Source organism: Oncorhynchus kisutch, linkage group LG18 (genome assembly GCF_002021735.2).
Source record: "Oncorhynchus kisutch isolate 150728-3 linkage group LG18, Okis_V2, whole genome shotgun sequence".
NCBI classification, from domain to species: domain Eukaryota; kingdom Metazoa; phylum Chordata; class Actinopteri; order Salmoniformes; family Salmonidae; genus Oncorhynchus; species Oncorhynchus kisutch.
Genome location: NC_034191.2, coordinates 74,405,762 through 74,417,667, shown reverse-complemented (window position 1 = coordinate 74,417,667; position 11,906 = coordinate 74,405,762). Strand labels below are relative to the sequence as shown.

The following is an 11,906-nucleotide window of genomic DNA, read 5'->3' as shown; positions in this document are numbered from 1 at the left end:
TCAGTGTCTTGACAGAACAATGCTCGGGCTGTTCAACATCTGTTTCCTGCTGAAGAAAGAATGAGTTTGAATGTCAAGTTTGGGTTTTATTAGTCGTATGTACAGGATACACATTGGTATACACTGTCCAATGAAATTCTTACTTGCAGGTTCCTTCTCAAAAATGCAACAACAACAATAATAAATAATAAAATATGTGTTTGTGTGTGTGCTTTGGGTGTGTGTGTCCTTTAGGTGTATTGTGTGTGTGCTCTGTGTGCGTGTGCTTTGTGTGTATGTGCTCTGTGTGCGTGTGCTTAGTGTGTGCGCTGTGTGTGCGTGATGACACAATGCCACCATACCCAGAATGTGCTGAAATCCCCTCAGCCCGGTCACATATAGACAAGGAGAGTAAATCACACATGGAAGAGACACAACACAGTGTCTGTCAGAGGAAGAGACACAACACAGTGTCTGTTACGTGGAAGTGACACAACGCAGTGTCTGTTACATGGAAGAGACACAACACAGTGTCTGTTACATGGAAGTGACACAACGCAGTGTCTGTTACGTGGAAGTGACACAACGCAGTGTCTGTATGTGGAAGAGACACAACGCAGTGTCTGTTACATGGAAGAGACACAACACAGTGTCTGTTACGTGGAAGAGACACAACACAGTGTCTGTTACGTGGAAGAGACACAACGCAGTGTCTGTCAGAGGAAGAGACACAACGCAGTGTCTGTCAGAGGTAGAGACACAACACAGTGTCTGTTACATGGAAGAGACACAACACAGTGTCTGTCAGAGGTAGAGACACAACACAGTGTCTGTCAGAGGTAGAGACACAACACAGTGTCTGTCAGAGGTAGAGACACAACACAGTGTCTGTCAGAGGAAGAGACACAACGCAGTGTCTGTCAGAGGTAGAGACACAACACAGTGTCTGTCAGAGGAAGAGACACAACACAGTGTCTGTCAGAGGTAGAGACACAACACAGTGTCTGTCAGAGGAAGAGACACAACACAGTGTCTGTCAGAGGAAGAGACACACACAGTGTCTGTTACGTGGAAGTGACACAACACAGTGTCTGTCAGAGGAAGAGACACAACACAGTGTCTGTTACGTGGAAGAGACACAACACAGTGTCTGTTACGTGGAAGTGACACAACACAGTGTCTGTACGTGGAAGTGACACAACACAGTGTCTGTTACATGGAAGAGACACAACACAGTGTCTGTTACATGGAAGAGACACAACACAGTGTCTGTTACGTGGAAGTGACACAACACAGTGTCTGTTACGTGGAAGTGACACAACACAGTGTCTGTCACGTGGAAGTGACACAACACAGTGTCTGTCACGTGGAGGTGACACAACGCAGTGTCTGTTACGTGGAAGTGACACAACGCAGTGTCTGTTATGTGGAAGCAACAAAACGCAGTGTCTTATGTGGAAGTGACACAACACAGTGTCTGTCAGAGGAAGAGACACAACACAGTGTCTGTCAGAGGAAGAGACACAACACAGTGTCTGTTACGTGGAAGAGACACAACACAGTGTCTGTCAGAGGAAGAGACACAACGCAGTGTCTGTTACATGGAAGAGACACAACACAGTGTCTGTCAGAGGAAGAGACACAACACAGTGTCTGTTATATGGAAGAGACACAACACAGTGTCTGTTACGTGGAAGAGACACAACACAGTGTCTGTCAGAGGAAGAGACACAACGCAGTGTCTGTCAGAGGTAGAGACACAACACAGTGTCTGTCAGAGGTAGAGACACAACACAGTGTCTGTCAGAGGTAGAGACACAACACAGTGTCTGTCAGAGGAAGAGACACAAACAAAGAGATCTTCTGTTGAATCTGACAATAAATCTTAATGGTTGTACAGTCGTCTCAAATAAAACTGTGAAGGACCTCGGCGTTACTCTGGACCCTGATCTCTCTTTTGAAGAACATATCAAGACCATTTCGAGGACAGCTTTTTTCCATCTACGTAACATTGCAAAAATCTGAAACTTTCTGTCCAAAAATGATGCAGAAAAATTAATCCATGCTTTTGTCACTTCTAGGTTAGACTACTGCAATGCTCTATTTTCCGGCTACCCGGATAAAGCACTAAATAAACTTCAGTTAGTGCTAAATACGGCTGCTATAATCCTGACTAGAACCAAAAAATTTGATCATATTACTCCAGTGCTAGCCTCTCTACACTGGCTTCCTGTCAAAGCAAGGGCTGATTTCAAGGTTTTACTGCTAACCTACAAAGCATTACATTGCTCCTACCTATCTCTCTGATTTGGTCCTGCCGTACATACCTACACGTACGCTACGGTCACAAGACGCAGGCCTCCTAATTGTCCCTAGAATTTCTAAGCAAACAGCTGGAGGCAGGGCTTTCTCCTATAGAGCTCCATTTTTATGGAACGGTCTGCCTACCCATGTCAGAGACGCAAACTCGGTCTCAACCTTTAAGTCTTTACTGAAGACTCATCTCTTCAGTGGGTCATATGATTGAGTGTAGTCTGGCCCAGGAGTGGGAAGGTGAACGGAAAGGCTCTGGAGCAACGAACCGCCCTTGCTGTCTCTGCCTGGCCGGTTCCCCTCTTTCCACTGGGATTCTCTGCCTCTAACCCTATTACAGGGGCTGAGTCACTGGCTTGCTGAGGCTCTCTCATGCCGTCCCTGGAGGGGGCGCGTCACCTGAGTGGGTTGATTCACTGTTGTGTTCATCCTGTCTGGGTTGGCGCCCCCCCCTTGGGTTGTGCCATGGCGGAGATCTTTGTGGGCTATACTCAGCCTTGTCTCAGGATGGTAAGTTGGTGGTTGAAGATATCCCTCTAGTGGTGTGGGGGGCTGTGCTTTGGCAAAGTGGGTGGGGTTATATCCTTCCTGTTTGGCCCTGTCCGGGGGTGTCCTCGGATGGGGCCACAGTGTCTCCTGACCCCTCCTGTCTCAGCCTCCAGTATTTATGCTGCAGTAGTTTATGTGTCGGGGGGCTGGGGTCAGTTTGTTATATCTGGAGTACTTCTCCTGTCCTATTCGGTGTCCTGTGTGAATCTAAGTGTGCGTTCTCTAATTCTCTCCTTCTCTCTTTCTTTCTCTCTCTCGGAGGACCTGAGCCCTAGGACCATGCCCCAGGACTACCTGACATGATGACTCCTTGCTGTCCCCAGTCCACCTGGCCATGCTGCTGTTCCAGTTTCAACTGACCTGAGCCCTAGGACCATGCCCCAGGACTACCTGACATGATGACTCCTTGCTGTCCCCAGTCCACCTGGCCATGCTGCTGCTCCAGTTTCAACTTCCACCTGACTGTGCTGCTGCTCCAGTTTCAACTGTTCTGCCTTATTATTATTCGACCATGCTGGTCATTTATGAACATTTGAACATCTTGGCCATGTTCTGTTATAATCTCCACCCGGCACAGCCAGAAGAGGACTGGCCACCCCACATAGCCTGGTTCCTCTCTAGGTTTCTTCCTAGGTATTGGCCTTTCTAGGGAGTTTTTCCTAGCCACCGTGCTTCTACACCTGCATTGCTTGCTGTTTGGGGTTTTAGGCTGGGTTTCTGTACAGCACTTTGAGATATCAGCTGATGTACGAAGGGCTATATAAATAAATTTGATTTGATTTGATTTGATTTGAGTGTCTGTCAGAGGTAGAGACACAACACAGTGTCTGTCAGAGGTAGAGACACAACACAGTGTCTGTCAGAGGTAGAGACACAACACAGTGTCTGTCAGAGGAAGAGACACAACACAGTGTCTGTTACATGGAAGAGACACAACACAGTGTCTGTTACGTGGAAGAGACACAACACAGTGTCTGTCAGAGGAAGAGACACAACGCAGTGTCTGTTACGTGGAAGAGACACAACACAGTGTCTGTTACGTGGAAGAGACACAACACAGTGTCTGTTATGTGGAAGAGACACAACGCAGTGTCTGTTATGTGGAAGAGGTGTTCAAGTGATCTATCTCTCTGTCTCCTTCTGTTATGAGTACAACGCTACATCACACAGGAAGCAGCACAGGTCCTAATCCAGGCACTTGTCATCTCCCATCTGGACTACTGGAACTCAGCCCAACTCCGAGTTCTTCTCTGTTCTGGCACCTCAATGGTGGACAGGACAGCAGAGTCCCATCTTCTGAAAACATCTAAAACCCTACCTCTTCAAAGAGTACCCCCCCCCCCCCCCCCCCCGCACCATCTCCTCACCCGAACACTCGCGCTTGACTCCCCCCCCTTACTAGCTCTGACTGCCGATAGCTATACCCCCTATGACTGTGATACGTGGTTGTCCCACCTAGCTATCTGAAGATGAATGTACCCACTATGACTGTGATACGTGGTTGTCCCACCTAGCTATCTGACGATGAATGTACCCACTATGACTGTGATATGTGGTTGTCCCGCCTAGCTATCTGAAGATGAATGTACCCACTATGACTGTGATACGTGGTTGTCCCACCTAGCTATCTGACGATGAATGTACCCACTATGACTGTGATATGTGGTTGTCCCGCCTAGCTATCTGAAGATGAATGTACCCACTATGACTGTGATACGTGGTTGTCCCACCTAGCTATCTGAAGATGCACTGTAAGTCAGTCTGCTAAATGACTAGAATGTAAATGCATGAAGACACTGACACTGTTGTTGGCTATCAGACAGTTGGATGTGAAAAGGTTTTCTTATGATTGTGGAAAGGTTGTGAAAGAGGTTATTCCAAGGTCAGATGAGAGTATCACTTGTTTGTAAAGCATCATGTCAGATGGCACATTATACTGAATGAAGAGAGCTGTGTGATCTGTCAATGTTGTCCCCCCCCATCCACCACTATTCAAAATGGAACAGCGCCCCTCTAGTGGTAGACTGTCTCAGCTCTGCACTTGGGATCCCTGTCTGTGTACTGTAGGCTAGTGAGTGTTTTGTCCTAGGTTTATTGTCCAAGGTTTCCATTTCTACTCATTAACATAAATTGCTCTCTTACAGTCTCTCTCACTCTCATTTTCACTCACTCTCTCTCACTCTCTCTGTCTCCTCCCCCCTCTCCTCTCCCTCTCCTCCTCTCCCTCTCCTCTCCCTCTCCTCCTCTCCCTCTCCTCTCCCTCTCCTCCTCTCCCTCTCCTCCCTCCTCTCCCCTCCCTCCTCTCCTCTCCCTCTCCTCCTCTCCCTCTCCTCTCCCTCTCCTCCTCTCCCTCTCCCTCTCCTCCCCCCTCTCCTCTCCCTCTCCTCTCCCTCTCCCCTCCCTCTCTTCTCCCAGATCTGAGGAGTAAGTGGTATCTGGTGGTGGACCGCCTCACGGTGCTCTTCCTCAAGTTCCTGCAGTACTTCCAGCAGCTGCAGCTGACCGTCTGGTGGCTCCTGGAGCTCCACATCATCAAGATCGTCTCCTCCTACATCATCTGGGTCTCAGTCAAAGAGGTGACCTAATCAGCCACCACCTCATCAAGATTGCAAGGAGAATACAGTTCACGTGCTCTCTAAATGGTCTCTACAATGTAACGGGCAACTTTCCTCCTCCCTCAAAATATGCTTTCCAAAATCCATTATACATTCAGAAAAAAAAAAAAAAAAAAAAAGTGTTCCTCCGCTGTCCCCATAGAGAACCCTTTTTGGTTCCAGGTAGAACTCTTTTGGATTCCATGTAGAACCCTCTGTGTAAAGGGTTCTCCTATGGGGACAGTCGAATAACCTTATTTTTGTTGTAATTATCTTTTTATTAGGATGTTTTATTTTAACAGGGGTTACATAGACTACCAAAAAAAGTGCACCACACAGACTAAGTCCAATTAAAGGAATAAGGATACAGCAAAACGTTATACAAAAAGGCAGAGTCATTAAAGAAAAACATCACGATTATAATATGGGTCATTTATGGGAGGTTTTCTACATAGGACCACAATGGAGACCAGATTTACCTAAATGTATCAGACTTCTGGTGTAAATCAAGGGTACGTTTCTCTAGGGGTAGAATAGCAGCAGCTTGAGAAAGCCACATTCTGACAGATAGCACTTCAGGTGTTGACCATAATAACAATGTGCACTTCTTGGCTAACTAAACAAGGGTATTGAACAGACGTTCAGAGTCAGGGTCAAACACAACGTTACAATCAAAGTAGAGGAAATAGACATTCAGTGAAAGAGCTAATTGTCTACTCAAGTTCTTTTGAATGTGTTAATGAATATCATTCCAATTTGTATTTATTATGGATCCCCATTAGCTGCTGCCAAGGCAAGGCAGTAGCTACTCTTCCTGGGGCAAGGCAAAATTAAGGCAGTTATACAATTTTAAAAACATTACAATACATTATACAATACATTATAGAATTCACAACAAGGTAAGTGTGTACCCTCAGGCCCATACTCCACTACCACATATCTACAACGCAAAATCCATGTGTACGTGTGTGTATAGTGCGTATGTTATCATGTGTTTGTCTGCATGTGTCTGTGCCTGTGTGTGTGTTACTTCACAGTCCCCGCCGTTCCATAAGGTGTATTTTTACCTGCTTTTTAAATCTGATTCTACTGCTGTCATCAGTTACCTGATGTGGAATCGAGTGCATGTAGTCATGGCTCTATATAGTACTGTGTGCCTCCGATAGTCTGTTCTGGACTGGGAAGAGACCTCTGATGGCATGTCTTGTGGGGTATGCATGGGGATCCGAGCTGTGTGCTAGTATTTTAAACAGACAGCTCGGTACCTTCAGCTTGTCAACACCTCTTACAAAAATATGTAAATAAGACTGGATTCTGCTGTAGTACCAAAAAATGTGCATGAAGGTGCCAGTATCCTGTTTATGTTTGAAACATAAATGTGATGCTTTGGAAAACATTCTGTGAAGGCAGACAGGTGTAAAGTAGGTTCTATGGAAAAAAATGAAATGTATTTATTGAATGCTTATGGAAGTGCATTTGGTGTAGACACTTTCACAGATAGAAGCCCATTCTTCCTCCTCTCTCTCCCAAACATGTCTTTACAGCCTCCAGTTGTTCCCTATTTCCCTTTCTAAGCTTCTTGATCAGAGAGGCTTGGGAAATGATATGACCCCTTATGGCTGCTTTGGCAGCATCCCAGACAGTTGCAGCTGAGACAAGAGAGAGCTGATTGTCGAGCCAGTGATGTGATCATTTATATTTTATCACAGAGCAGAATCCGTCATTGTTAAGCAGAGACGTATTAAGTCTCCAATATCTTTTTTTTTTTTTTTTGCCAATTTCAATATCTATATACACTGGAGCATGGTCAGAAATGACTATATATACAACAGCACATGACTGGACAACATGCATGTAAGTAGAGGGCATAAAAAAATGTCCAATCTAGAATATGAATTATGGGTTCTAGGGTAGAAAGTATAGTCTCTGACATTAGGATTTAGTGCTCTCCATACATCTACTAAACCAGATGAATCACAAACGCTTCTGAGAGAATTTGAGGCTCTATGATTCCAGACAGGAGCAGTTCATGTTTACCCCAAAGTACAATTTAAACCTCCTGAAATAAACCCTTGCAGTGTTGATTAAATAATAAAATCATGTCAGACATAAATTTGGTGGAGTCTTTTAGTATAGTAATATAGTAATATGTTGACCAAGTATATTACCTGTAATCAAAATAATTCCTCCTTCAGGGTCTGTATCTTGGTGCTCAAATATAAATGGGACATTTTTATTCACAAGGATGGCAACGCACCTGGCCCACCCAATCCCTCTTCAGCTTAGCATGTTCTGTTGAAGATAAATGGGTCTCCTGTAGAATAGCAATTGAAACCCTTTCCTTTTTAAGAATGTTAAAATGTTCTTCGTCTTGACCATATGCCCACTGCCCCGAACATTCCAGGAGACTGCTTTAAATGAAATGTTTATGTTACAGAATTATTAAAGAATAACTTTACCCAGACTGAGTAGTGCATCACAAAAAAAAAACAATTAATAAGATGGTTGTGTAACCCTAAACTAAAATAGAACATAACATTTTGAAAGACTAGAAATCCCCAACTGAAACGACAGACCCCCAAAACAGTACCTACCCTGTTTTCTGTCACGTTACTAACAGGAACTGAGTTTTTTTTTTACTTCTTAGAGCTGCAATCCCCGTTAACGGGATCGATATGACAACAGCCAAAATTACTGGATGTTTTTGGAATTACTGAACGTAACGCGCCAATGTAAACTCAGATTGTTTATATAAATATGAACTTTATCAAATAAAACAAAATTCAAAACAAAAGTCAACACAAATTCAAAACAACAGAAATCTCATAATAAAAATTCCTCAAACATACATGTACCTTATACCGTTTTAAAGGTAATCTTGTTGTTAATCCCACCACAAATAGGCTTTACAGCGAAAGCACCACAAACGATTATGTTAGGTCACCAGCATGCCACAGAAAAACACAGCCATTTCTCCAGCCAAAGAGAGGAGTCACAAAAAGCACAACTAGAGATCAAATGAATCACTAACCTTTGATGATCTTCATCAGATGACACTCATAGGACTTTATGTTACACAATACATGTTTGTTTTGTTTGATAAAGTTCATATTTATATAAAAAATCTGAGTTTACATTGGCGCATTACGTTCAGTAGTTCCAAAAACATCCAGTAATTTTGCCACATCAATTTTACAGAAATACTCATCAGAAATGTTGATGAAAATACAAGTGTTACACATGGAATTATAGATATAACTCTCCTTAATGCAACCGCTGTGTCAGATTTCCAAAAAGCTTTACGGCAAAAGTACACCATGCAATAATCTGAGTACAGCGCTCAGCCACGAAAACAAGCCATGCAGATACCTGCCATGTTGTGGAGTGAACAGAAGTCAGAAATAGCATTATAAATATTCACTTACCTTTGATGATCTTTATCAGAATGCACTCCCAGGAATCCTAGTTACACAATAAATGTTTGATTTGTTCGATAATGTCCATTATTTATATCCAAGTAGCTACTTTTGTTAGGGTGTTTAGTACACAAATCCAAACGCTCGTGCAGGTCCAGCCGGACGAAAAGTTCAAAAAGTTATATTACAGGTCTTAGAAACATTTCAAACTAAGCATAGAATCAAACTTTAGGATGTTTTTATCATAAATCTTCAATAACGTTCCAACCGGAGAATTCCATTGTCTGTAGAATAGCCACGCAGGTCACTCTCATGTGAAATGCACGTGACCAGGACCTGGCTCTCTGCCAGACCACTGACTCAAAGAGCTCTCATCCGGCCCCACATCACAGTAGAAGCCTCATTCAAGATTCTAAAGACGGTCGACATCTAGTGGAAGCCCTAGGAAGTGCAACTTGAACCATATCCCACTGTGTATTCGATAGGGCTGAGTTCAAATACTACAAACCTCAGATTTCCCACTTCTTGTTTAGGTTTTAGCCTGCCATATGAGTTCTGTTATACTCACAGACATCATTCAAACAGTTTTAGAAACTTCAGAGTGTTTTCTATCCTAATGTACTAATGATATGCATATATTAGCAACTGGGACTGAGGAGCAGGCCGTTTAGTCTGGGCACCTCTGGGCACCTTATTCATCCAATCTACTCAATACTGCCCCTGCAGCCATAAGAAGAAAAAATACAAAAAAAGTTGTTGAATTAAGGGGAATTAACATAGATCTCTGGATGAAAAATAAATATGGGGGGATACCTAGTCAGATGTACATCTGAAATGTGTCTGCCACGTTTAACCCTACCCCTCTGAAACATAGAGGTGTGGGAGGGGATGCCTTAATCAACATCCACATCTTTGGTGTCCGGGGAACAGTGGGTTAACCGCCTTGCTCAGCGGCAGAACGACAGATTTTTACCTTGTCAGCTCAGGGATTCGATCCAGCAACATTTCGGTTACTGGCCCAACTCTCTAACCACTAGGCTACCTGCCACCCTAATAACCTAATCTTTTAAATTGTCCTAAGCATTATCACTATTGCAATCATTTGCACGTGCCCGAACGCACACACCATACAGTCACGTGTAGCCTAGCCTATATAATACATTTTAAAAATACAAATTGTGGGCCTAAAGTAAATGAATATAGCCTAGTAATTACAACCCTTTGCCTATCTTGAGGCCCAACTAAATGAGCAAATTAACAAGAACGTCACTGGCTTTGGTTTATTCATTCATGAAAAAATGAAAAGAACCTCTGTTGTATAATGGAAAGCTTAGTTACATTACCTGAAGAATCCTTTTAGATTCTAGATACCACCTTTTATTAATTAAGAACCCTTTTAGATACTAGATACCACCTTTTATTAAGAACCCTTTTAGATTCTAGATACCACCTTTTATTAATTAAGAACCCTTTTAGATACTAGATACCACCTTTTATTAAGAACCCTTTTAGATTCTAGATACCACCTTTTATTAAGAACCCATTTAGATACTAGATACCACTTTTTTTTTCTATAATTGTATAGATGCATTGTACTGTCAGACCACATACTCTACGTCCAGGAAGTGAAGGTGTCTCTTCTGTTCTGTTTTCTCCAGGTGTCTCTGTTCAACTACGTGTTCCTGGTGAGTTGGGCATTCGCCCTGCCCTTCGGTCAGTTCAGGCCCCTGGCCTCCAGCGTCTGTACCGTCTGGACCTGTGTCATCATCGTCTGCAAGATGCTCTACCAACTCACCTCTATAAACCCCTCTACGTACTCGAAGAACTGCTCCATGGTGGGTAGCAGCCCAGGGAGTGTCGGGTGGTGGACAGGGGGTGTGTGTTTGTGGAGTGGGGGGGTGCTATATGTACATTATGTTCAGGTAGTGTTGGGGTGGTGGACAGGTGTGTGTGTTAGTGTGTTGGTGGAGTGGGGGGTGGGGGGGGGGTGCTGTATGTACATTATGTTCCACTTCCCAAGATTTTCTTTACTTATGTTCCTGTCTCTATTTATCTCTATGTATCTCTATGTATCTATATGTATCTCTATGTATCTCTATTTATCTCTATGTCTCTCTATGTATCTCTATGTATCTCTATGTATCTATGTATCATGATGCTCCTTGCCTGTGTTGTGCTAGCCTGTACTGGTTCAGGACGTTAATGACACTCCTGTTCTCTCGTCTGTAGCCTCTGAACTACACGGATAACCAGAGGAGTGAGATGGCTCACTCCCTGCTCTACAGCGCCCCTGTGGACCCAGCCAACTGGGTGGGTCTCCGCAAGTTTTCCCCCCTACTGGAGAACCTGAGGGTGAGAGGAGGAGCGGTGCCCTGGGAACCTGACACGCAGACACACACACACATACGCAGCCTGTGTCTCTCACATATAACTGAAACTACTGTAACCGTGTTATATTATACACTGGTATCATCTCCCTATCTGCCCTTTGTAGTGCTCAAATTACCCTTCATCCCTGGAGATGGCCTGAAAACAATTGGATGGACCCATAGAATTAGGAGTTAGACATTTTGAAATTAGGACTTTCATAGGATTTCATTGGTTGGATCAATGTTGTTCATAGTGGTGCCCATGTTTAAATCATGAATATATACACTGTCATTTCAATTTATCTGTCCTGTGTCCATCTCCATCCAGAACAACCTGTTGATTCTGGCCCTGCTGGCGTTTGAGGTGACCATCTACCGCCACCAGGACCTGTACCGCATGAGAAACAACCTCACCACGCCCGTCACCAGAACCATCTTCCACGATATCACCCGGCAACACCTCGACGACAGCATCGTCAACGGTGCCAAGTACTTCATCAACTACTTCTTCTACAAGTTCGGCCTGGAGGTATGATATCATGTCATTGTTGAGTTCGCAAATACACTCTTATTATGTTTTTTACTTGTGTGATAGTTGGAATATTTACCACTATATCTCTGTTTTGAAATACCTTTCATGGACGTCAAAGTAATTGTTGAGTCACCTACATTGTCTGGAATTACGA

The 11,906-nt window shown here is 43.8% G+C and overlaps 1 protein-coding gene across 1 annotated transcript in view; it reads left to right on the top strand.

The window, feature by feature from the left end:
* Positions 1–11,906, top strand: part of LOC109909631 (piezo-type mechanosensitive ion channel component 2) — a 188,537-nt gene that overhangs the window by 133,229 nt on the left and 43,402 nt on the right. The window contains exons 13-16 of the mRNA XM_031795307.1: positions 5,181–5,417; positions 10,510–10,686; positions 11,081–11,203; positions 11,549–11,749. Of these exons, the coding sequence (XP_031651167.1) occupies positions 5,181–5,417; positions 10,510–10,686; positions 11,081–11,203; positions 11,549–11,749 (738 nt within the window). The remainder of the gene's footprint in view (positions 1–5,180; positions 5,418–10,509; positions 10,687–11,080; positions 11,204–11,548; positions 11,750–11,906) is intronic.